At 39.5% G+C, this 26,866-nt stretch overlaps 1 protein-coding gene across 3 annotated transcripts in view; it reads left to right on the top strand.

Moving 5' to 3' along the window:
* negr1 (neuronal growth regulator 1) overlaps positions 1–26,866 on the top strand; it is a 329,263-nt gene that overhangs the window by 150,887 nt on the left and 151,510 nt on the right. For all 3 annotated transcript variants that reach the window (XM_062997981.1, XM_062997982.1, XM_062997983.1), the window contains exon 4: positions 9,041–9,172. In XM_062997981.1, the coding sequence (XP_062854051.1) occupies positions 9,041–9,172 (132 nt within the window). The remainder of the gene's footprint in view (positions 1–9,040; positions 9,173–26,866) is intronic.

Below are 26,866 nucleotides of genomic sequence, written 5' to 3'. Positions count from 1 at the left end.
GCTCATCTTTTCATTTCAAATTCTGATCCCTGGGAGTCTGTGGGGATGTGAGATGATGCAGGGAAATACAAGCCCTGGCTCCAGCAGGGAGGATCAGAGCTGTCTTAATCCTAACTGGTGTGAAGTGGAGCACTTCAGCACATAGTGCAGAGACCTTGGCAGTTATGGTTTACTGTTGTTTAATAATGAAAATGTTTTCAATTAAGGATGCTGTCAGGTTTGGTTTTGGTGTGTGGTACAGATGGACGGGCACACGTCAAGCGTCAGTCTTAGTTAAAAATCTTTATAGAAATACATATTTGAGCAATGAAGTTCCAAACTTAAAATATAACTGCTCCTGTATGTGTTTGTTAATGGTCACACGTCAAGGTTTCCCAACATTTTACATTTTTAATGTGACTTTGCATTGTTCTGAATAAATAAAGAAATAGTCACAGCTTGATTAAAAAAAAAACTTGGTTACAGCTGTACTTCAGTATACCAAAGAGACATCTAACACTGAAGCAGTCAGTGTGTCAGTCTCAATTTATTTATTTATTTATTACATTTTACGGCATTTAGCAGACGGTTTTATCCAAAGTGACCTACAGTTGTGACAGTATATTGTCTAAGCAATTGAGGGTTAAGGGCCCAACAGTGGCAACCTGGCAGTGGTGTGGCTTTAACTGGCAACCTTCTAATTACTAGTCCAGCACCTTAACCACTAAGCTACAACTACCCTACCCAGGACCTTATTAGGATTTTAACATCGTGTTTTATACACTTTTCAGGTAGATACTCGTTACACAAGATTCATCAGTCCAAGTCTTTAATGTCAAACACAGTCATGGACAATTTAGTGTCTCCAGTTCACCTCATTGCATGTCTTTGGACTGTGGGAATAAACAGGGAGAACATGCAAACTCCACACAGAAAGGACCTGGACCACTCCACCCGGAAATCGAACACAGGACCTTCTTGCTGTGAGGTGACCATGCCACCCCTTTTAGCCACGACTGTATTACCATAGCTTAATTTTAGGCACACTCTGTGTGTGTGTGGAAGAGGGGTGTATTGACCCAATTAACAGTTCATATGGACTGACAACAAAGTGTGTCCAGAAATCTGCCCACTCTGATCTGGTCCTCCTATCACTAATGGTTATCATGGTCACACTGTTTTTAATATGGTCCCAACCCATTAGTGGTATTAATAATGACTCTATGAGCAACAGCTATTAGAGCATACTCCAGCGATCCACAATTCTGTTTGTGCACAGCAAAGTACTTCCGGACTCAATGGCTTCTCATTCTGCAATAAAATGGCTAAAAGATGCGGGCAGTTCAACCAAAGTGCTCTTTAAAGCGAAGAATAGACACTTGCACTGATCGAGATGATTTCTGTTTAGTCAAGTGCTAATGTCAGTTGATGAAAAGGAGATGCCAGGGCCAAACTCAAAACAAGCAGGATGTGTTTGACTAGTGTAATGGCAGTTCTGTCTCAAAATAAAAGGTTAAATATTGATTTATTCTATGTGGCTTAGTGGCATGTAGGGTTAACACATATCCTATGTTTGCTTTGGTTCTTAAAGGATGATATGCAGTTTTGTTGCTTGTAGTAAATGTATTGTACTACTTTACAAATAAACTATTTCTACTTTCTTATTAAAATTAATTATCTTCATGTAATAACTAGGGCTGGCTCGATGCCACTTTTTTATGTCCGATACCGATACTGCAAATTGAGTATCTGCCCATACTGATACCAATCCGATACCGTTATTTCTCCTCTCAAAGAACTAAGCAGTAATAATACATGTTTTAGTGCACCATGGTTAAACTATCTATGTAAATAACTATGCTCAAACTGTGAAACAAATATTCTAAAGAAATAAATACAGAACCTACAACATCACACTTATACACAACTGCTGTTTTTATTTTAACTTTATCTATCTATCCATCCATCCATCCATCATCTATCTGTCTGTCTGCATGCCTGCCTGTCTGTCTGTCTGTCCGTCCGTCCATCTATCCATCCATCCATCCATCCATCCATAATACATTAAAATACAATTTTACATTAATTGAAAAAAAGTTATGCCTCCGTTTTTTAGAAAGGTACTCCACAACCATCCTACAAACCAGTCAGAGGCTCTAAAAAGATTCTTTGATACTTATATGACATGAACGGGGCTGGATGCGCTGGAAATGTGTCCTCGACCTCCCGCTGGCTGCAATTACAGGCTTCTCAATCCATTAGTTAGAAGAGATGTCTACATACTTTTGGGCATGCACTGAGCAGTTTAAAGTGAGAACTGATATTAAGAGGATGAGGATTGGTTCATGTGTGGGTGTGTGTGTGGGCTGCGGGGGATAATTTATGGCTGACAGTTGGATGAATACCCGGCGGAAGTCGCTCGTACATCGTTTAGCCCGGTGCTGGTGTATTCTCGCAGGGGTTAACCGTGGAAACACATCGAGCATCGTCGCTGAGCTCCGTAATGCGTTCTCTAGTCGCGCTCATCCTATCAGCCGCTGACAGACCTCAGGAAATGCGCTGCCTGCTCACCACACAATGTGGGGAATGGCTTAGTGTGGCTGCACTTAACACACAGCAATGTGCAATCACAGATTAACCCGCTCTGATTCGCCTAATTTGGTAGGACTGACGTGCGCATGCAGCTGTGACGAGCTTTTCTTATTATTCTGTGTATACATTTCCTCTTACAGTCCAGAGAGCTTTACAGATTGCTTACGATAAAGAATAAGATTGTGTTTAATTACATCAACTACAAATAATGGATTTATGTGAGAATTTTAAAAGTAAATGTTCACTGTTATATACCAGCCTTTTTAGATGCTGAGAATTTAAGAACAAATCAATAAATATGACATATTGTGGGGTTCTTGGGTGGCATAATGGTAAATTACACTGATCAGCCATAACATTAAAACCACCTTCTTGTTTTTACACTCACTGTCCATTTTATCAGCTCCACTTACCATATAGAAGCACTTTGCAGTTCTACAATTACTGACTGTAGTCCATCTGTTTCTCTGCATGCTTTGTTAGCCCCCTTTCATGCTGTTCTTCAATGGTCAGGACTCTCCCAGGACCACCACAGAGCAGGTATTATTTGGGTGGTGGGTCATTCTCAGCACTGCAGTGACACTGACATGGTGGTGGTGTGTTAGTGTGTGTTGTGCTGGTATGAGTGGATAAGACACAGCAGTGCTGCTGGAGTTTTTAAACACCTCACTGTCACTGCTGGACTGAGAATAGTCCACCATCTAGCCAACAGCGCCCCGTGGGCAGCGTCCTGTGACCACTGATGAAGATCTAAAAAATGACCAACTCAAACAGCAGCAATAGATGAGTGATCGTCTCTGACTTCACATCTACAAGGTGGACCAACTAGGTAGGAGTGTCTAATAGGGTGGACAGTGAGTGGACACGGTATTGGAAAAACTCCACTCATATCAGCACAACACAGACTAACACACCACCACCATGTCATTGTCACTGCAGTGCTGAGAATGACCCACCACCTAAATAATACCTGCTCTGTGGAGGTCCTGACCATTGAAGAACAGGGTAAAAGCAGGCTAAAAAGGTATGTAGAGAAACAGATGGACTACAGTCAGTAATTGTAGAACTACAAACTGCTCCTGTATGATAAGTGGAGCTGATAAAATGGACAGTGTGTGTAGAAACAAGGAGGTGGTTTTAATGTTATGGCCCTTATAGACACACGTCACTGATAATTAAAGCAAACAAGATGCACTTGACCACAATTCGGGGTGCCACAATGAAGGGTCTAAATACTTTTGTGAATATGATAATTATATTTTTGAATACACAATAAAAACATGTTTTCAGCTTTATAATGATGGCTGATTAATTGTAAATGAATGCATTTAAATTTTCATTCAAAATCCAATCCACAACACTAAGTCGATTGGTCTTAATCCTTTCTGAATTCACTGTGTATAACACATGCAGTTTTACACCCACCCCACCCCACCCCAGCACAACCAAACTCACTCTTTAATTGTATTTTATTTTATTATATTTATATATTTTTGCAGAGCATGCTGATGAAACACACAGAAACTCCCACAATTATGTCAGTTTGTAGTGGAGTATAATTGGATTTGTGGATTAGTGAAGTCCACTGTATATTCTTCTACTGCATGCCTTTACCAGTGTAAAATAAACATTTACTTTTTTCTGTAGCGTGTGTACTTTCCCTGCCAAATAATCTTTGGGTATAAATGCCTGCAGTCCTGAGATAATCCTCATTGGGATGTGTTGCTTGAATACATTTTGAAGAAGATTATTCTTCAAAATGATATTTGGCTCGATTCATTTGTGAAGCAATGGAAGTGAAATGGCACCTTGTCATCAGAGATGAGCGTCTCTGTCGCTTCTGTAATAGCACTTTCTGAGGTTTTCTAAAAGTGACATGTTTGTTTCTCTGTTTTTATTATTATTATTATAATTTTTTTTGAAACGCACACATTTGTATGACCATTTTAAGCCTTGAGAAATTATTCATGTTTAGTGATGTCATATCTACTACATACTGTAGATGCACGTCTTCATCTTAGGACATTTCTTTAATTGTTTTAGCTGATTGGGACACCAAAGCACAACATTTCACTATGATGTAGAAACAAAAAGCATGTATTTATTTTTATTTATTTATTTATTTTTTTGCATTTTTCCCAATTTTCTTTACAATCTGTCGTATGTAATTACCCGACTGCGTTATGCTTTCTCTCTACTGTTGATCTCCACCCTGGTTGAGGAGAGCCGAGACTAACACCCCCCCCCCCCCCCCCGACACATGTGCAGTAGCTGACTGCATCTTTTCAACTTCACAAGGCGAGTTCATATGCGGATCAGCTTTTTGTACAGAGAGCCACACCCTGATCAATGCATTATCCCTCGACTCTGTGCAGGCGCCATCAATCAGCAAGCAGTGGTCGTAATTGCATCAGTTATGAGGTCTCATCCGGCACCCACTCTGTATGAACAACAGCCAATCGTTGGCAGAGCTGAGTTTCGGACGGACGAGTTCGAAATGCCGGGTCTGGTGTGCTAGTGTGTTTTACCGCTGCGCCACCTGAGCGGCCGACATGATTTCTGCAATAGTTTTAGCTGACTGGGAACCTAAACACAACCATGGTGTAGTAACAAAAGCATGTGTTTAGGAAATGTTACTGTACTCTGTTGCATTAAAAAGCTTGTTCTGATTAGTTACTGCATTCTTTGTTTGAACAATGCACGTTTTCCTTAAAACAGTTAATAGAGTGGGTGTTACATAGCAGCAGTGGTATTGGACCCTGCCTTTGGTCTCTTAAGTTTTGTTCTTTTCTTGTTTGTGTGTGGGTGGGGGGTGTGAAGTTGTGGGTATAGAAAAAGAAGTGTTTAATGTTTGATTAGATGTTTCAACTAATCACACACCCGCCAATATTATCTACATTCACATATGTACATTAACATTTTCAGCATTCAGCAGATGCTTTAATCCAAAGCAACTTACAATTGTTACTTATTGTGAATTGCAAGCAATTGAGGGTTAAGGGCCTTGGTCAAGGGCCCAACAGTAGCAACCTGGCAGATGTGGGGCTTGAATCATGAATCAGTGACCTTCTGATTACTAGCCCTGAGCTACCAGTGCCCTTATGTACCAGCCCAGCACTGTTGGTAAGACTAAAAATCCAGCATGCTGCCAAAAACGTTCGTTCATAAACTTTAAAAATCAGTTGTGTTTTTGACAAGGCAACAATATTTATTGTAGCAGTTTATATTTTCTTGATCACACACTTACAGAGATGAAGGTACTGAAATATATGTTGTTTGTGTACTACGTTTGAAGGGTTTTGTTTCTTGAGTATTTTTAAGGTATATGAGAGAAAGAACAGTGTGTTTTGCATTCCTAAATGACTGTAAGGTACACATAAGGTATTCTTATGCTATATTTTATAGTAGTCTTACCACAATACCAAATATTTTGGTTTTAAAGATCCCAAAAACCACAGTTTTACAGCATAATCATACAACATTAACTTGCAAATCATATTGTACTTTAAATACTATATGAATGTAAATGTAAAACAAATACATAAATAAAGCAGATTAAGTGTAATATAGTGTAATTACTTTAAACAGTCAGTGGCCAAAAAAAAATAAAAAAAATAATAATTTACCGTAACACTGTTCAACTCAGATGATATACGAGGGATTTCCAAAAAATTTTCCCACGTTCACAACCCCAAATCAGAAAAAGTTGAGACGGTATGGAAAATGCTAATAAAACAAAAATGCAGTGTACTTTACATTTACTTTGACTTTTATTTGATTGCAGACAGTTTGAATCCAAGATAGTTCATGTTTTATCTGCTCAGCTTTATTTCATTTATTAATAAACATCCATTCCTACATTTCAGGCCTGCAACACATTCCAAAAAAGTTGGGACAAACGCAATTTAGGGCTAGTAATGAGGTAAAAAATAAATAAATAATGATGTGATTCCAAACAGGTGATGTCAACAGGTGATTGTGATCATGGTTTGGTACAAAAGCAGCATCCAGGTGTCTTTGATGAGCAAAGATGATCAGAGGATCTCCAGTTTATCAACAAATGTGTGAGAAAATGATTGAAATGTTTACAAACAATAAACTTCAAAGAAAGATTGGAAGGGATTTGCATATTTCTCCCTCTACAATACATAATATCATTAAACCATTCAAGGAATCTGGAGGAATTTCAGTGCGTAACGGCCAAAGGTGCAAGCTTAAGCTTAACGCCCATGATCTTCGATTCCTCAGATGACACTGCATCAGGAACCACCACTCAACAATAGCTGATATAACCACATGGGTGAGGGATTACTTTGGCAAACTTTTTTTGGAATGTGTTGCAGACCTGAAATGCAGAAATGGATGTTTATTAATAAATGAAATCAAGTTGAGCAGATAAAACATGAAATATCTCAGGTTCATCCTGTCTGCAATAAAATAAAAGTCAAAGAAAATGTAAGGAACACTGTGTTTTTTTTATTATTTGCATTTTCCATACTGTCCCAACTTTTTCTGATTTGGGGTTGTATATTTTGGTTGGAAACGGTGAGGGTGGGAGGAGTAGTAATCGATCGTGTCTGAGAGACTGAGAGACGCTTATAGTCCGGATTTTGCACCATCTGATTACCAACTTTTTGGACGCTTAAAGAAGCTTTAAAGGGAAGAAGATTTTCATGTGATGATGATGTGAAAGCAGCACTGCATCAGTCGCTACACGCTCAACCAAAAACATTTTTTTTTTTGCTAATGGCATTAAAAAGTTGGTAAGACACAGGAAAAATGCATTGCATGGTGATTATTTTGCACTACAATTCTTTTTCTGCTTAGTATAATATATCATTGGTACATACCTCATACCTCATTTGTAAATGTCTCATTTGTTCATAATTTCCATCTATACTGTATACATCTGTTTACTATGTTTTGTATATACATTCCTCTATTATGTTCATAACACCTTAATCTGTATCACTTTAATCTGCATAGCACTTAATTTTAATCTGCACCTTAATCTGTATATAATGGCTTTAGCTATATATCTTTTTTATTGTACATTCAATAATATATTTACCTGTATATCTTGTTCATACCACTGCCCATATCCTGTATATAATGTATATCGTAGATACCGTACATCCTGCACTTGCTGCTTATTGCACTTCTGGTTAGATGCTAAACTGCATTTCGTTGCTTTGTACTTGTACATGTGTAATGACAATAAAGTTGAATCTAATCTAATTATGTAGAAAAGTGATGTCATTTGTTTTTAAAATTCTTAGTAAATCCAGTTTTAAAAGTGCGGAAACTTTTTAAAAAACCCTCGCATATCACTTTATCAGTGGCGATTTCTCTAAGACTGCAAGGGAAGCTCAGCTTCCCCTAAAATGTCAAAAATTAAATGGTCAAATATGTACAGTTGTGTTAACATTTCATTGACTACAAATGCGTTAGAACACGTTCATCTCGAAGACGAGTTCGTTCAGAATCAGCTACTTATCACAAATCGACTGACTCGAACTTCTCATACATTCCCGGAGCGTCGTGCATTTGCCCGTAGAAGCTGAGTGTCTATTCACGTCAATGGGACTGCATGGGTTTTTTTTTTTTCATTGCTTCGAAACTCGCCGGTCATTGGATAAATGCCACGATTTTGTCCCGCCCCCGGACGCTGAGCGTCTCTGGGGGTGAATGGAGCTGTGGGTCTGGACGCTGAGCTTTTGCAAGATGATTGGAGGATCAAAAGGCTGAATCCCGTTTTGATTGACAGCTATTTTGAGATCTACACCTTCACTTAATTACTAGGAGCTTCAGTCCCATCGCGGATTTTGCGAGTGAAGTCGAAAGACAAACTGCGACCCATTTCTTGGTATTTGCTTGAAAAGGAACGGAGGGCAGAATTTATGTATGAATAAATTGACAAATTTTATGATGTAAGCCGACAATGAGCTTCCCCTCTTTGAAAGACCAGCAGCCGCCACTGCACTTTATGTTGCTATTTTCTCCACCCCATACCTAGAGTTAGTAATAAGTCAATTTCTAATGTTGAGAGGGGCGGCACGGTGGCTAAGTGGGTAGTACTGTCGCCTCACAGCAAGAAGGTCCTGGGTTCAATCCCCAGGTGGGGAGGTCCGGGTCCTTTCTGTGTGGAGTTTGCATGTTCTCCCCATGTCCGCGTGGGTTTCCTCCGGGTGCTCCGGTTTCCTCCCACAGTCAAAAAAACATGCAAGTGAGGTGAATTGGAGATACAAAATTGTCCATGACTGTGTTCGATATAAACTTGTGAACTGTTGAATCTTGTGTAATGAGTAACTACCGTTCCTGTCATGAATGTAACCAAAGTGTAAAACATGACGTTAAAATCCTAATAAATAAACAAATTAATGTTGAGAACATCTTTCTGTTTTATTTAACTTAATCATTTTAAAACTCCCACATGTAATAGTTTGCACATTTGTTCCTGTGTTTACAGCCAAGAAGTTTGAAGACGGAGAAAACCTGAACATAACCGCTATAACCCGAGATGCAGCAGGGAACTATGAATGCGGCGCCGATAATGACATCGCCTCCCCTGACACCCGGACTGTGAAAGTCACTGTCAACTGTAAGTTTTCTCCTGGCTTTTGTGCGAAATTTCATTCGGGCTGATGCTGCACATCCACAATAATGTTTTTTTCTTTTTTTTTTTTTTCTTTTCTCAGGGACACAGATTTATTGGTAACAGTGCTTGCTAGGGTGGAAATTAGAATAGAATTCATTGTGTGAAGGAATTTTAATATTTAACTAGAGAATCCCCTTTTTTGTCTGGGCAGAGATGATTAATTTCCAGTGAGGAATGGTCTCAGTGTTAGCAGAACTCTTCTATTATGCAGGTAATGAGTCTCTCAAAAGTCTGAAAAGACAGTAATGAGCATTGCATGTATTAATGAATTATCCTGACTTTGCTCATCACGCTTACAGCGAGGACTCGGTTCAGACGAAGCGAAGGGGCCGGGTGCACTGTGATTTTTCTTCCATTTTCCTTTCTCTTTTTAACACGCCTCGTCTCATTTGCGGTCACTGGTGTCGTTAATCTCTTTGTGTTGATGCCATATGCTGAATCACAGCAGAGTCAGGGCACATAAATCAGACATGCAGACTCGGTAGATCAGAATGTGTGTTGCCAACCCTTTAACTCATGCTCACCTTTACTAAGACCCCCAAACAAAGAATAATGGGCAGAGATGCTCATGAAAATGTCAGCTCTTCAGACTTCAGGCCATGAGTCGTAACTTATGTCCCAGCTCCATCCAGTCGCTTCTCCATCCAGTTGATAAGTTGTAATGCAAAACAAAGTGGAAAAGATCAGGGGCCGGATGCACAGCTCTCTATTCTGGCTCCAGTAATAGTATTAGACTGCTTTGCTCAGGTAACTTCCACAGTCTGTGCCTTTACTGGTTATATTTACACTCCAAAGGAGTCGTTCATGTGCACACTGAGCCCAGAAAGCTTTTGAAAATCTCAGTTTGCATATACTGTCCAAAATTATTAGCATCCTTGGTAAAAAATTCTCACATGATAAATTTTTAAGAATTGTATTAAAAAAGAAAGCCTTTAAAAAAGTAAATAAAAATCTCACCAGATCAAAACTGTTCTATTTAACAGACACAATTAAATACATTGTATCAAATCTTAGCTCTGCCTTCCGGCTGGGCTGGGCGGCTACATGAATGACGATTGGCTGTTGTTCAATGGGTGGGACAAGCAGGACCAGTCGCACGTAAGTTGCACACACAGAGACTTCAGACTCGACTTGGACTCGTTTCAAATGACTCAGAGTCGACTCATGACTCACAAAAAAATTACTCGTGAACAACAAGAGTCGCTAGCGTTAGTGTGTGTTAACATTAGTTACATGTGACAATTATATATATATATGTGTGTGTGTGTTACAGCCAGCTTCCGGCGTAGTGATGAAGCGTCGCTCCCTACACAGTTTGAAGTTCACTTTATTTGAACATTTTCATTATCTTTGGATTGGAATCTCACTTAAAATGGTGGAATACCCTACGTAGTGCACTTCACAGGAACAACTGGGGTGAATGGTACGCTCCTACAAAATTGGCGCTAATGGTTGTAAGACCTTCAGATTTTAATTTTTAGTAAGAAATTCTGTTATTTGCATTTATTCAGTTTTTGTCACACAGATGATTGTCAATGAAACGCTTGATTGGCTTTCTAACGAGTTCGTGTTTTACTGCACAACCGGGAAAAGTTCGGAGGTTATTAAGTATAAGCACATTTACAACATAACGGATTATATTCCTAATGGGACACACGGTTATAAATTTAATAGCATCTGGAAGAACATAAGCTAAGGTAAGCAGTGGTTATGATATTTTTGCTGTGTTTTGGATTTTGCCCGCTGTGCCGTGATTTATCACACGGTTTTGTTTTGCAATGAGAACAAAACGTATCAGTTTAAGCTTTTAACTGGTACCTTCTTGTTATGGAAATGACATTCAATTGAACAGTGACTAGGAAAGTAAAGGCACGAAGTAAAACGGCAAAATACAGTCGCTAATCTGTTGTTGTTTTTTAATCTGAACTTATTACTTACATATTACTTGTTTATTTCTACGCTACATTTCCAATATATGTTTTGTGTATATTATATTGACTCGTGACTTGACTCGGACTCTAGCCTAAAGACTCGTGGCTTGACTCGGACTCTAGCCTAAAGACTCGTGACTTGGACTCTTATTTTGTGACTTGTGTACATCTCTGGTACAGTGAGGCTCTCCACACGCAACACTTCTGTTGGTGATATACTGCCTCTGGCAGGTAAAAAAAAAAAAGCGAGGGGAGGGGGAGCGACTGTTTGCTTGTCAGAGTTGACACATGGCAGACTGAGGCACCTCTTGGTCAGTGCTGAGGGTTCCAGCAGTAATTTACACCAATTTGGAAAAGACAAGATTGGGGAGAAAATTGGGGGTGAAAGCCAAAAAAATCTCCTCAACAAACTCACCACCTCTAGAAATTCCTACAGATGTACATTACAGAAGTATGGGCAGTTGTGGGCAGTTGTAGCTTTGTGGTTAATGTACTGGACTAGTAATCAGAAGGTTGCTGGTTCAAGCCCCACCACTGCCAGGTTGCCACTGTTAGGCCCTTGAGCAAGACCCTTAACCCTCAATTGCTTAGATTGTATACTGTCACAATACTGTAAGTTGCTTTGGATAAAAGTGTCTGCTAAATGCTGAAAATGTAAATGTAAGTATGATCAGAAGTGTGTGGACACCCCCTTTGAATTGTTACTAACACGTGAATAAAATACGAGTGTTCTTCAAAAAGTTTCCACACTTTTTATTTATTAAGATTTTTAAAAACAAACTCCATCACTTTTTTACACAGTCACCTTCTGATGCATTTTTCCAGCAACGTACCAACTTTTAAATGCCATCAGCAAGAAATGGTTTTACTGATGCACTGCTGATTTCACATCATCACATGAAAATCTTCTTCCCCTTAATGCTTCTTTGAGCTTCCAAAAAGGTGGAAATCAGTTGGCGCTCAATCCAGACTATGGGTGTGTTCGAAAACCTAGCGCGCTCTCTACATAGACAGCATTTTACGTCATCCTACGTGTGTTCCCGAGAAGGAGGCTGTTCGAATCCTAGATGCCTTAATATGTTCACTACGAAGGTATCTTGAAATTTCAACAATATTTCAGCATTCAGTGCGGCACAACTTTTCTCACAGAAAAATAAAAAAACATGGCGTATGGTGCGGAGAAACCAAGTTATTTTTAAACGTAAATAAATGATCATTGATTTTTAATTTGTATAAACTTGCACAAGTGTTGTTTATTTGCACATGGAGGGCGATGTTAGTTGACATGCTAGCGCACTGTGCCACCCCATCCCATTGATTTGAATTGCATGAGGCTAACTGTTTTAGTTTAGTTAGCGAAAACGGATTGAATCTCTGTCTAAGTAGTGCGTTCGAATAACCTGACTTAATTATAAGTCGATGACTTATTAGAATCCTCACTATTGAGGCAGCTGCCTATGTATGCAGTAAGACAGCAAGGCAGCTCACTGAGTTTTCGAACACACCCTATAGGCGTCTCTCACTCTCTCAGACACGACTGATTATTACTCCTCCCACTCTCACTGTTTCCAACCAAAATATAAAGTGCGAAAACTTTTTGAAGATCTCTCATAAATGATATGCTCCTAACAGTTGCCTGTTCTAGCATGAACTCAAATCAAGGTCAATAAATGATTGACAATGTTTGATAAGATTGGTGTGAAGAAACTCCAACGTCCAGCATCGAGCCCTGATCTGAACCCATTAAACCCTAAAGCCTGGGTTTTTCATTCAACATTACCTCACAAATGCTCTGTTCTGCTCTAAATGAGTACAAATTCACAGCACACTAAAATAAACTTAAATAAATATGGAAGAAAAAAAATTGGGGGGAAAAGAGGAGAAAAAAAACAGACACAGTTGGCTGTGCCTGAGGGAGAGAGGGAGAAGGTTGACAAGGTTTCATTGCTTTGGCACAATGTGACCTCTGCTGTCTGGTTGAGGTACCTGCACAATGGCTGGATGATTTACGGAATAGTACAGTGCATAGATGGGGACTCGAGATGGGGACTCGAGTCTGCGACAAAATGAGATTGTCATTTGAAACGACTCTGACTCGACTCATGACTCACAAAAAAATGACTTTTGAACAACAAGAGTCGCTAACATTAACATATAATAAATATTCAGCTCTCTAATAACGCTCCGGCCATCTTAACCCGCAACACACTTAAATAAATATAAAAGCATTTATAGCTGTAATGGAAGTAGGGATTGTTCATGACGGTCCATCAGGCTCATGGTCAGGTGTCCTTACACCTGTAATAACCTTCAGGACTATTTCTGCCTATTCATTACAATTTGTGATTACAGTGCTCGCTACCTTATCAGGGTGTTATTCAGTATCAGGAGCGTCCTGACAGAGCAGGCGATGGTAATGAGAAAATGTTATGTGCTTATAAGTGCAAAGCTAGAATTGATCTTCTCTTCTATCTGTGGATGTGCACACTGCCAGCCGAGGATGTGAATTTGAAATGATGGTATTACGTTTAGTACCGCTATAGGGTTTGACAGACAGAATGATGTAATTTATCATACATCTCTTGAGCGTATATTTGATTATATATACCATTCTATTGCACATGCCTCTGTCTACTGTTTGATTTAGTCCTCTTGGTTGGTTATTTGATGCACTTGTGTTCTTCACTGCATTCTGTTTTTATAAGGTGACAGCATGATGCTTAGCTTATGCTAAGTTAAAAATGTGATTTCTTCAGAGCTTTAAATTTCCTAAACATCACAGCTGAAGCTATAAAGCTATATTGTCGTAATTGTGAACAACTGAGACTACACACCTCTCATAACTGAGATTTTTTTTATGACAATATTATACTTGCCATGAATTGCCTAAGTCTGTTGCTTACAGCAATAGTGTGTGGTGCAGTATTTCAATTTTACCACCTTTTGTCTTTGAAAAATTATTAATTGCAATATTTCACCATACCTTATTGACGTGAGTGATTCAAGGATCATTAAGAACATTCCTATCATTTGGGGGACTTTGTAACCTAGTGGTTAAGGTACTGGACTAGTAATCAGAAGGTTGCTGGTTCAAGCCCCACCACAGCCAGGTTGCTGCTGTTGGGCCCTTGAGCAAGGCCCTTAACCCTCAATTGCTTAGACTGTATACTGTCATAGTGCTCTAAGTCGCTTTGGATAAAAGCGTCTGCTAAATGCTGAAAGTGTAAATGTATAAAGGTTCAGTGGTCTAATATAATTATTGGGCAATTAAAAAAAGAACAACACTGGAAATATAATAAAGGTTCAAGGAAAAATATATATATAATTGGGCTATGTTTGTGCCAATTTAAACATGCGCCACTGTGGTAATCTATGCTGTTTTAGCATAGCAACATTGTGTTTATACTGCATATCGATAACACAGGTCTATTTCCAGTATGCGGTCATGAGTTACAAATTACTCGAACTGTTACTGCTACATATTGTAAATTGTAGGGTGTTTTTAATAATAACTTTTGTTTTGAAAAAGCGTGAAAAATCATCACTAGACAAAACTACAGTTATTAATTCAAAGTCTTTTGACGCTTCAATATCTTCTCTTGTGAAAGCATGCTTTTGTCTCGTCAGGCATCTGCAAGTGCATGGATATACAGTACGTTACAGGCAAAATGAACTTTTATTTAACAATTTTATTTAGGAGGAATTTGGATGGAAAGCCTATAGACTATACATGTCGTGGGGACATTACAAACACTGGTGTTAAATGGATTGCAATGGACTGTAGATGCTTTAACATAGTTTACATAGTTATGACGTTATACGTGTTGTACTGGAAATGGTTCATTTTAGTACCCTGTGAGCTCCTGTTTCCAATGGCAGGTTTCATAGTTGACAGGAAAAGATCCTCACTTTTGCCAGATAATATGAACAGACTTGCCAATTTAAGCCTAGTGGGTACAGCTTTGGGCTATCAACTGAAAGGTTGAGAGTTCGAATCTCAGTTCTTCCATGTAGCCACTGTTGGGCCCTTGAGCAAGGTCCTTAACCCTCTCTGGCTGACCCTGCGCTCTGACCCGAGCTTCTAACAAACAAGCTGGATTACGCGAAGAAAGAATTTTGTTGTACTGTACGTCTGTATATGTATATATGACAAATAAAGGCATTCTATTCTATTCTAATTGGCTGGAAGATGAGTAACTGTTAACAACTCTATATAGACACTGGCTGGCCTTTTAAACATACTTTAAATGTGCCTAATTGTTCAAATATTGTTTAGTTATTTTTACATAGTTACATGGTTCTAATCCTGATTAATCACGATTAAAATTTTAATTGCGTGACATCCCTAAATATATATACACCGACCAGGCATAACATTATGACCACTGACAGGTGAAGTGAATAACACTGATTATCTCTTCATCACGACACCTGTTAGTGGGTGAACATTTCATCCTCCAAGTTGATGTGTTAGAAGCAGAAAAAATGGACAAGCGTAAGGATTAGAATGTGAAGAGTGAAGGCTGGCCATGTGGTCCGATCCAACAGACGAGCTACTGTAGCTCAAATTGCTGAAGAAGTTAATGCTGGTTCTGATAGAAAGGTGTCAGAATACACAGTGCATCACAGTTGCTGGGCTGTTTTGGCATCAAAAGGGGGACCAACACAATATTAGGAAGGTGGTCATAATGTTATGGCTGATCGGTGTACATTGAGATGCTTTATGAGGGTGTATTTTTTTCCCCCTGCTTTGGGTTTCTTTGGGTTTCTTTGCACTTTGAAACTCAGAGGATACAGATATTGTTGAGACAGGGTCATGAGATGCTCGTTCACTTCTGCACTTAGTTTCATGGCTCGACTTTTGAGGCTATTAGCAGTGACCCTGTAAGTAACTGTCTGTGAGTCTTAGGTTTTGACTAATGCGCTTCCTAGCTGATGCCATTTGTTCATGTTTGACAGACACGGCTCTGATGTCTGAGATTTCCAGACTTTATTTGCTCTTCCATTATATCTGTCTCGTTTTTTTTTTTGGCAGATTAATCTTTTATTCTCTTTTATTCTCTAATTTGGTCTTTTATTCGAGATGCAGCCTTTCATTACCAATACAGCTTATGATTTTTAATTATTCAGTTCATTATTCTAGTGTTTTTTTTTCTTTTATTTTCATTACCTTTATGTAGTAATTGCATCCCATGTACTAAACACTGTAATCACTGGCACTGTGCTGTTTTTATTTTAACTATTTAGTACAAACCTTATTTCCAGAAAAGTTGGGACATTTTGTAAAATGCAATAAAAACAAGAATCTGTGATTTGTTTTAATTGTCTTAAACGTGTATTTAACTGACAAAAGTAGAAACAAAAGATTTCCAGTGTTTTCACTGATCAACTTCACTGCATCTGTAAATATAAATAATTACAATTTAAATTTGATGCTTGCAACTAGGGCTGGCACCAATCACTGGATCGGATATCGGAAGAAAAAAAAAACGTGTAATCAGATCTGATACTGTTGCTTAATGTAAATAACACTTAATGTAATTAACACTTAATGTAAATAAGGCCATTGTTTGTGTGTAAAGCAAATAACACACGAAGATACGTTCCAACAGAGCGCCGTTTATTGCCAGCTCACTTGGCAACTGCCGTAACAAGGTGCATCTTCATGACATCATTAACATGTGCCACTGATCTACAACTCATTTGCAACAACCATTCAGAAATTAAAACACACTGATCTACTTAAACCTTTAGCATTTTAAAAAATCATCTACTACTGCCACATCTAAAAACACTGTTTAAACACAATAAAAATCATCTACTACTGCCACATCTAAAAACACTGTTTAAACACAATAAAAATCATCTACTACTGCCACATCTAAAAACACTGTTTAAACACAATAAAAATCCTCTACTACTGCCACATCTAAAAACACTGTTTAAACACAATAAAAATCCTCTACTACTGCCACATCTAAAAACACTGTTTAAACACAATAAAAATCTTCTACTACTGCCACATCTAAAAACACTGTTTAAACACAATAAAAATCACTTTATAAATGATAAATCACTCACCTGAGATAAAGAAAACCTATCTTGTCCCGGCTTGGAGATCTCTCACATCCTCAACGATTAATCCATTAGTGTTATGAAATAAAACAAACTACACCGTTTCCCGTTTAGCCGCAGACGTCCTCTTCAAAATCCAGCAGGGTTTAATAATCTAAAAACGTGACAGAACTTTAACGGAAAATCTCAACTGCGTCAATTTTAATTGGTCCATCGGGTTTGATTGACATCCACATCTTCCAATTGTAGACACTTTGGATGACATGCTGTAAAGCAAGTTGTGTCAAATGAACAACAGTTCGAACAAAAGTGAAACCAAAAATGCTGCTAAATGTTCTGTGTGTAAAAGTGAAAATAAAAACAGCAGTTTTGTATAAGTGTGATGTTGTAGGTTCTGTATTTATTCCTTTAGAATATTTGTTTCACAGTCTGAGCATTGTTATTTAGATAGCTAGTTTAACCATGGTGCATTGAGACATGTATTATTACTGCTTAGTTGTTTGAGAGGAGAAATGATGGTATCGGATTGGTATCAATTTGCGGTATTGGACATAAAAAAGTGGTATCGAGCCAGCCCTACTTGCAACACACAAAGTTGGGGCCAAAACTTGTTTACAACTATTACATTACTGTTTCTGTTAATGAAATGTTTTTATCAGTTGAGAACTGAGAATACTAACCTAAGTATTTTTTTATCCATTATTGCAAGACCTCTGATTCTCAATTACATGACACAATACACCGATCAGCCATAACATTATGTCCACCTTCCTAATATGGTGTTGGTCCCCCTTCTGCTGCCAAAACAACCCTGCAACTGTGATGCACTGTGTGTTCTGACACCTTCCTATCAGAACCAGCATTAACTTCTTCAGCAGTTTGAGCTACAGTAGCTCGTCTGTTGGATCGGACCACACGGGCCAGCCTTCGCTCCCCACGTGCATCAATGAGCCTTGGCCGCCCATGACCCTGTTGCCGGTTTACCACTGTTCCTTCCTTGGATCACTTTTGATAGATACTGACCACTGCAGACCGGAAACACCCCACAAGAGCTGCAGTTTTGGAGATGCTCTGACCCAGTCGGCTAGCCGTCACAATTTGGCTCTTGTCAAACTCGCTTAAATCCTCACGCTCGCCCATTTTTCCTGCTTCTAACACATCAAGTTTGAGGATAAAATGTTCACTTGCTGCGTAATATATCCCACCCACTAACAGGTGCCGTGATGAAGAGATAATCAGTGTTATTCACTTCACCTATGTTATGGTGACCTAGGTCATAATGTTATGCCTAGTCAGTGTATATATTTTTAATAGGATACAAATCTGGACTGCAGGCAGCTCAGTCAAGCACCCACAATCTGTGTCTGTGTTGCAATGATGTTGTAGCATGTACACAATAAGACCTGACATTGTCTTGTTGAATTAACCACAGACTTTCTGGGAATCAAACACTTTGATGACAGCAAACATCTCTTTTAAATTCCAACATACACCACTGCATCAATGGTATCTTCTAACAAGGTACCCATGACGTTGCAAGTCACTTATGATGTTGGCATTGATGCACCTACATTTCATGATGGATAAAATAATACATACAGCTATTAATCCTCTATTAAATTAATAAAATGTATTGAATAATTTGGATAGATTTTCTCGCTTAATCTAGTTGTATCCAATTACGCCTCCTCTGACACGTGTGCAGTACCGACTACCTCTTTTCACCTGCACGAGGCGAGTTCATATGCGGATCAGCTTTGTGCACAGAGAGCTACACCCCCAATCAGCCAGCAGAGGTTGTAGCTGCACCAGTTATGAGGAACCCTGGTCCGGCTTGTCCCACCCTCATGTACTCGCCCAGCCCAGCCAGATGGCTGAGATTCGATATGATGTATTAGAAATCCCAGCTCTGGTGTGCTAGCGTATTTTACCTCTGCGCCACCTGAGCGGCTTGGATAGATTTTTTTAAATTAAAAGTAAATATGGTATGAGTAGTTTTTTTTTTTTTTTTTTTACATTTTTTTCTCACTTTCTTCCCCCAATTTTCTCCCCTAATCTAGTCGTGTTCAATTACCCTGATTGCGTCCTCTATACTGATTCGACCCTTCACCGCTGACTGAGGACGCCTTTCAACCGACATACACGTGCCTCTGGCACGTACAGTCAGTACAGACCGCATTTTTCACCTACATGAGTCGAGTTCATACACCGACGGGCACTGTGTACGGAGGGCCACATCCCCATCAGCATTATTCCTCAGCCCGGTGCAGGCGCCATCAGTCAGCCAGCAGGGGCCGCAGTCGCACCAGTTATGAGGACCTATGAGCCGACTTTTTTTTTACCCTCTAACCCTGAACAACAGCCAATCGTTGTTCATACAGCCGCCCAACCCAGTCGGAAAGGCAGAGCTGAGATTCGATACGATGTATTTGAAACCCCAACTCTGGTGCGCTAGCGTACTTTACCGCTGCGCCGCCTGAGCGGCCCTCGGTATGAGGTTTTTACCATGGATTTTTGGAAGTATTCAGGCCCCCTTTTGCACACTTTTTGTGTTGATTTGATATTTAATGGGTGTAATTTCCATTTTTACCTGTTAATCTACAGTTAATCACACATTATGATGAGGTGAAACGTGTTTCTTTTTAAAATGTATTTAAAAACACAAACTCAAACCTTTTACTTTCAAAATAATCAAAACATTGATTCAATACTTAGTAGATTTGGCTGCATTCATCTATTCCTTAATTTTTACCAGTCTTCAAGGGCTCGTTTTTTACCAGACATAGTGCTTGCAGTTCTGCCCAAAGAGTTTCCTTTTGTCTAATCAGTCCACTGAATTCTTTTTTCTTCATGTTTCAAGAGCCCTTCACACACATTTTAACACATTTCAGGTAGACGGTTATGTGACTTTTACTTAACAATGGATCCCTTCATGCCACTCTAACATAAAGGCCTGATTTATTGAGTGCTGTAGGATGGTTCAAGATTGTGCCAGACTAATTCTATTAAAGAATAATAATAATATTGAGGCCACGGTGCTCTTGGGAACAGTTTTTGTCAGCAGACCATCAAATCGTTTTGAGCTCTACCAAGTCTGAAGTAGTCGAGGATCCAATCAGAGTCTTGCTGATGCTATTAAAAGCGACTGAGCACAGCAAAAGGAACTACACTGATCAGCCATAACATTAAAACCACTTCTTGTTTCTACACTCACTGTCCATTTTATCCTCTCCACTTACCATATAGAAGCACTTTGTAGTTTTACAATTCTCTACATACTTGTTTAACCTGCTCTCACCCTGTTCTTCAATGGTCAGGACCCCCACAGGACCACCACAGAGCAGGTACTATTTAGGTGGTGGATCATTCTCAGCACTGCAGTGACACAGACATGGTGGTGGTGTGTTAGTGTGTGTTGTGCTGGTATGAGTGGATCAGACACAGCAGCGCTGCTGGAGTTTTTAAATACTGTGTCCACTCACTGTCCACTCTATTAGACACTCCTACCTAGTTGGTCCACCTTGTAGATGTAAAGTCAGAGATGATCGCTCATCTATTGCTACTGTTTGAGTTGGTCATTTTCTAGACCTTTATGAGTGGTCACAGGACGCTGCCCACGGGGCGCTGTTGTCTGGATATTTTTGGTTGGTGGACTATTCTCAGTCCAGCAGTGACAGTGAGGTGTTTAAAAACTCCAGCAGTGTTGTTGTGTCTGATCCACTCATACCAGCACAGGGCGGCACGGTGGCTCGGTGGGTAGCCCTGTCGCCTCACAGCAAGAAGGTCCTGGGTTTGAACTCCAGGTGGGGCGGTACAGGTTCTTTCTATGTGGAGTTTGCATGTTCTCTCTGTGTCTGCATGGGTTTACTCCGGGTGCTCCGGTTTCCTCCCACAGTCCAAAGACATGCAAGTAAGGTGAATTGGAGATACAAAATTGTGTGTCCATGACTGTGTTCGATATAACCTTGTGAACTGATGAGTCTTGTGTAATGAGTAACTACCGTTCCTGTCATGACTGTACCCAAAGTGTAAAACATGACGTTAAAATCCTAATAAACAAATAAACATACCAGCACAACACACACTAACACACCACCACCTAAATAATACCTACTCTGTAGTGGCCCTGGGAGAGTCCTGACCATTAAAGAACAGCGTGAAAGGGAGCTAACAAAGCATGCAGAGAAACAAATGGACTACAGTCAGTAATTGTAGAACTACAAAGTGCTTCTATATAGTAAGTGGAGCTGATAAAATGGACAGTGAGTGTAGAAACAAGGAGGTGGTTTTAATGTTATGGCTGATCGGTGTATATTACATTAAACAAATACTGGGTGTGTATGTATATGTTTGACCCATGCAGTTTGGTCGTACTTTATTTACTTCATTTAATTTTAAATGAGGTATGTTGTCTGTATAATTGAGTTGAAAGTTGGAAAAAAACTATAAGGTGTCAAGGCTGCCATGACAAAAGTGTACGTATACTTTTGACGTCAACTGTCATTTAGCACTGAGCAAAGCCAGAACCCTCAATGAATTCTATTTTCAAAACATCTCTGTGTGAAGCAGCTGTTGTGGGAAAATAAAAATGAACCTGGACATAACGTTGATCTGTTATCTGAATAACACTCGTCCATCAGAGCAGGTTTCTTCTGGCTCCGAGAAAACTTGCTGGAAAACTGACGCCAAGGCTGGAAATAGAAGAGAGGTGTTAGCTTACCATGTCCTGAAATAAAAGTGTGAGAGAGCACATCACGGCTCTCCCAATACACACCCACATGCTCAGTGACAAGAACCTCCGACTGCAAATACTGATAACATACCCTCCAAGTCTGGTTAGAGAAAAGAATCTGAGATGAGGGGATTATATCAGCAACAGAGGATCTACGAGAATGTCCTGTTATAGCTGTTATGTACCGAGTGTAGCGTGTATTCACATTGGTATTAGATATTATGTTTGGGTGTATGAGTTATCTACGCCAAACTTTGTGTCCAGATGAACTGATCCAACTTTGTGGATTTGTGTAACTGGATTATTGAGCATGCATCAAGAGGGTCTGTCAATAAACTGTCATGAAGCTATTGTAAGCAGATAAGAAACAACAGTTAGCACAGAATGGAAGTTCTGAAGTCCAACACCCAATGTAATATGGCTAGAGCAGTATAAAGAGAAGGCCATAGTGTCTGTTTCTGGTTCTGCTATTCCACTGCTGTTAGAATCCACAACCGTGCCAATAAGTTCTTCCAATCCATTTAACTGTAATCTTTGTTTTCATTTATCATCTTACATTATTTTTCCACGACAGGATACTGATATCTGATAGCTCTACTGTACTGTTAACAAGTCTTGTTTTGAACATAATCGTATAATCCGTTAATTTATATATTTAACTAATACCAGAGTGTGTTGTGACAAACTTGTAAGTGTACGTATACTTTTGACATTTAGCACTGAGCAGAGACCGAACCAGCGATGAATTCTATTTTCAAAACATTTCAGTGTCAAGCAGCTGTTGTGGGAAAAGAAGAGATGAACCTGGACATAACGTTGATCTGTTACCTAAATAACACTCCTCCGTCAAAGCAGCAGGGCTGTCATTAAGCTGTCGTAAAGTTGTTGTAAGCAGATAAGAAAAAACAGTTATCAGAGAATGGAGGTTCCAAAGTCCAACACCCAATGTGATATGGCTAGAGCAGTATAAAGGGAGGGCCATAGTATCTGTTCCTGGTTCTTCAGCTATTCCACTGCTGTAAGAACCCACGATTGTCCCAATAAGTTCTTCCAATCCAGTCATATTATAATACTGATGACTTATAGCTCTACTGTAATGTAAACAAGTCTTGTTTCAAACATAATTGTATGATCCGTTAATTTATATATTTAACTAATACCAAAGTGTGAAGCAGCTGTTGTGGGAAATAAAAGAGATGATCCTGGACATAACGTTGATCTGTTACCTGAATAACACTCGTCCGTCAGAGCAGCAGGGCTGTCATTAAGCTGTTGTAAAGCTGTTGTAAGCAGATAAGAAACAACAGTAAGCACAGAATGGAGGTTTCAAAGTCCAACACCCAATGTGATAGGGCTAGAGCAGTATACAGGGACACAATTGTGCCAATAAGTTCTTCTTTCAATCCAGTCAACTGTAATCTTTGTTTTAATTTACCATCTCACATTATTTCTCCACGACAACATGTAACAGAATACTTATGACTGTTAGCTCTACTGTACTGTAAACAAGTCTTGTTTCGAACATAATTGTACGATCCATTCATTTATATATTTAACTAATACCAGAGTGTGCGTCCTCATTGTATTAGCTTAACACAACTGCAGATAATGGGAGTGACATTTTAAAGGTTATCAGTATAATTACATATACAGCAACATAATCCGCTTTTGAAAATAATTATATCTTTTAGCAAAGAGCAGAACTGACCTCTAAGCTAATTACTCATTTGACCGCTAATTGATATAAGCTGATATTCTTGCTGCAATCAAATTCAGGTCATCTGTGCATTAACATATTTAATAGATTTATTGTATTAGGCTTGGTGTTATTTTTAGTAAGCTAGAAGGACTTCTTCTAATTTAGTTCCACAGCACATCATCTTTTAAATAAAGTTCTATATAGAATCAGTGCCCTACATCACACTATGTGTGTTGGCAACCAACGTTTAGTCTTTTTAATTGAAAAACTGCAGATATGCCTGTAAGTGAAACCTACAACTGTAATCAGTTAAAATAGATGTACTACTCACTTACTTTCTAAGCTGCTTATATTAATCAGGGTCCAGCTTTCATTGGGCACAAGGCACACATAAACACCCTGGACAGGGTGCCAGTCCATCTTAGGGCAGACAAACAAACACATACACACCTTAACACATACACACACCCACAAATCTATTTTAGTATCCCCAATTAACCTGACTGCATGTCTTTCGACTGTGGGAGGAAACCTAGGAATCAAACCCAAGACCTTCTTGCTGTAAGGCGACAGTGCTACCCACTAAGCCAACGTGTCACCCTTGATATAGTAATAGATGTGCATTTATTGTAGGTACAATGGTTATAACCTAAATTAATCATATACAGTATATATATTTTTTTTCCTTAGGCTGCTCCTGTTTATAGGGGTCGCCACCTGCGGATTGGCACAGTACTACATCGGATGCCCTTCTTGACGCAACCCTCCTATTTCTATCCAGGCTTAGGACCAGCATTGAGAGTGTGCCTCCCAATGGCCAGATTGTTTCTGCCATTCGTAGAATTAAAGCATGGCTTTGTCTTTGCATAATACAGTTTCAGGTTGCCTTTCTTAATACAGCGGTGAGCTGTGCTAAGTGACAATGGTTTTCCGAAGTACTTCCTAACTCTTATGGCTCTATTTATCACAGTGACTTGGGTTTCTCATGCACTGGTGTCCGAGGGCTTGATGCTCACACACATTCAACAGTGGTTTCTGACTTTTCACTGAACAAACTAAGATTTCTCAGAATTCACAGAATCTCTTTACAATATCATGTATGGTAGAGGGTAAAATATTCTCAGTATAAATTATTTGCATCAAAAAATGTTCCTTTTGAATTTACTGTCAATTCTATCATGAAGTTTAGCACAAAAGGGTGAGCCACGACCGATTTATTGTTTGATAAGACTGAGCCTTTGGTGGATCGTCCTGTTAAACCAAATCATGATTTCTTCACCTGTAACTATTTTATCTGCTCATTGTGGAATGTGTAAAAATGTAAAACATCAAAATTCTAAGAACTTTTCACTCTAATTCTGCCCTGTCCCAACTTTTTATGAGTGTGTTACAGTCGGTCAGCTAAAAAATTAAAAGTGATTTCTTTGGCCCTCGGGTGGCACAGTGGTAAAACACACTAGCACACCAGAGCTGACATCTCAAACATGTGAGTTTAAACCTCAGCTCTGCTACCACCTATACAGACAATGATTGGCTCGTTTGTTGGGTTGGATGCCAGTTGGGGTTCCTCATATTTGATGCAAATGTGACCTCTTCTGGCTGATGAAGATCATTGTAGGACTGACAACACGAATATATATATATGTATATACATACTGTAGATATAGTCATATGTGTAGTCAGGAGTGGAGGTCAGAGACTGTAGAGAGAAAGTGTGGCTAAGGTACTGGACTTGCAATCAAAAGGTTGCTGGTTCAAGCCCCACCACTGCCAGGTTGCCACTGTTGGGCCCTTAAGCAAGGCCCTAAACTCTCAATTGCCTAGATAATACACTGTCACAGTACTGTAAGTCACTTTAGATAAAAAGCATCTGCTAAATACTGTAAATGTAAATGATTGGGTCAATAAAATAAGTAATGTACCTTGGTTGGAAGTACACTGTATGTTTTGAAGGGGCGGTGGTAGTTCAGCGTTTAAGGTACTGGACTAGTAATCAGAAGGTTGCAGGTTCAAACCCCACCACTGCCAAGTTGCCACTGTTGGGCCCTTGAGCAAGGCACTTAATCCTTAAACTGTGCTCAAACTGTATCAGTCATAATTGTAAGTCGCTTTGGATAAAAGCTTCTGCTAAATGCTGTAAATGTAAATGTGGACTGGGAGGAAAATTAGGGAAGAAAATAGCTAAAGAAAGGTTCAAGATTATAAACAAATCACATGTCCTGACTTTTCCGGAAACAGATTTTTACAGACTTTAAAGGAGGTTTTATATGCAGCCCTAATTTTCTTTCATTTGTTGTGCTGCTGTTACGAGTCCATGCCCTGCAGAAACGCTGCCTCCAAACACATCAGGAAAGATAAATATGTAAACATGACTGATTGGGTAACGTCATGTAGTCGTGCAGATCATTAGAACAGCGATGCAAAATACAAGCGCTCAAGCTTCGTACAGCCAGCCGAAAGTGTTCGCTTCATGTGTCATCCTGTCAGAATGCATCTCTGCTTAATGTGCCTACTAAAAACCACTCGGCTTAGTTACGAACAGCCATAAAGATCTCTTTTTCACTCCGCGGTGGATCTTCCTGTTATATAAGAACTGCCATTAGCTTAGTGTGTATGGAAATGGTGACTGAGCTTTAATGAACCTTAATGGAATGATCCATAAAGCATGTATCATTTACTTTGAATGATGACATATTGCATGATGGGATGTATATGATGGGCACTTTTGAAAGACATGGTTTAAATAGTAGCAGCAATACAGCCTGTAGAATGTGGACTATTCCTTTTTTAATATATTTAATGGACAGTTAAAATGAGCTTTACATGCTAATGCAGTATTATGTATGATATGTTCGGAATTACACATTGGCTCGGTGGGAACAGCAAGAAGGTCCTGGGTTCGATCCCCACGTGGGGCGGTCCGGGTCCTTTCTGTGTGGAGTTTGCATGTTCTCCCCGTGTCTGCGTGGGTTTTCTCCAGGAGCTCCGGTTTCCTCCCACAGTCCAAAAACATGCAGTCAGGTTAATTTGAGACACTGAATTGCCCTATAGGTGAATGGGTGTGTGTATGTGTGTCTGGCCTGCGATGGACTGGCACCCCGTCCAGGGTGTTACTGTGTGCCTTGCACCCATTGAAAAGCTGGGATAGGCTCCAGTACCCCCCCACGCGACCCTAATTGCATAAGCGGTTAAGAAAGTCA

Source organism: Trichomycterus rosablanca, chromosome 6 (genome assembly GCF_030014385.1).
Source record: "Trichomycterus rosablanca isolate fTriRos1 chromosome 6, fTriRos1.hap1, whole genome shotgun sequence".
Classification (NCBI taxonomy): Eukaryota; Metazoa; Chordata; class Actinopteri; order Siluriformes; family Trichomycteridae; genus Trichomycterus; species Trichomycterus rosablanca.
This window is presented reverse-complemented; position numbering and strand designations above follow the sequence as displayed.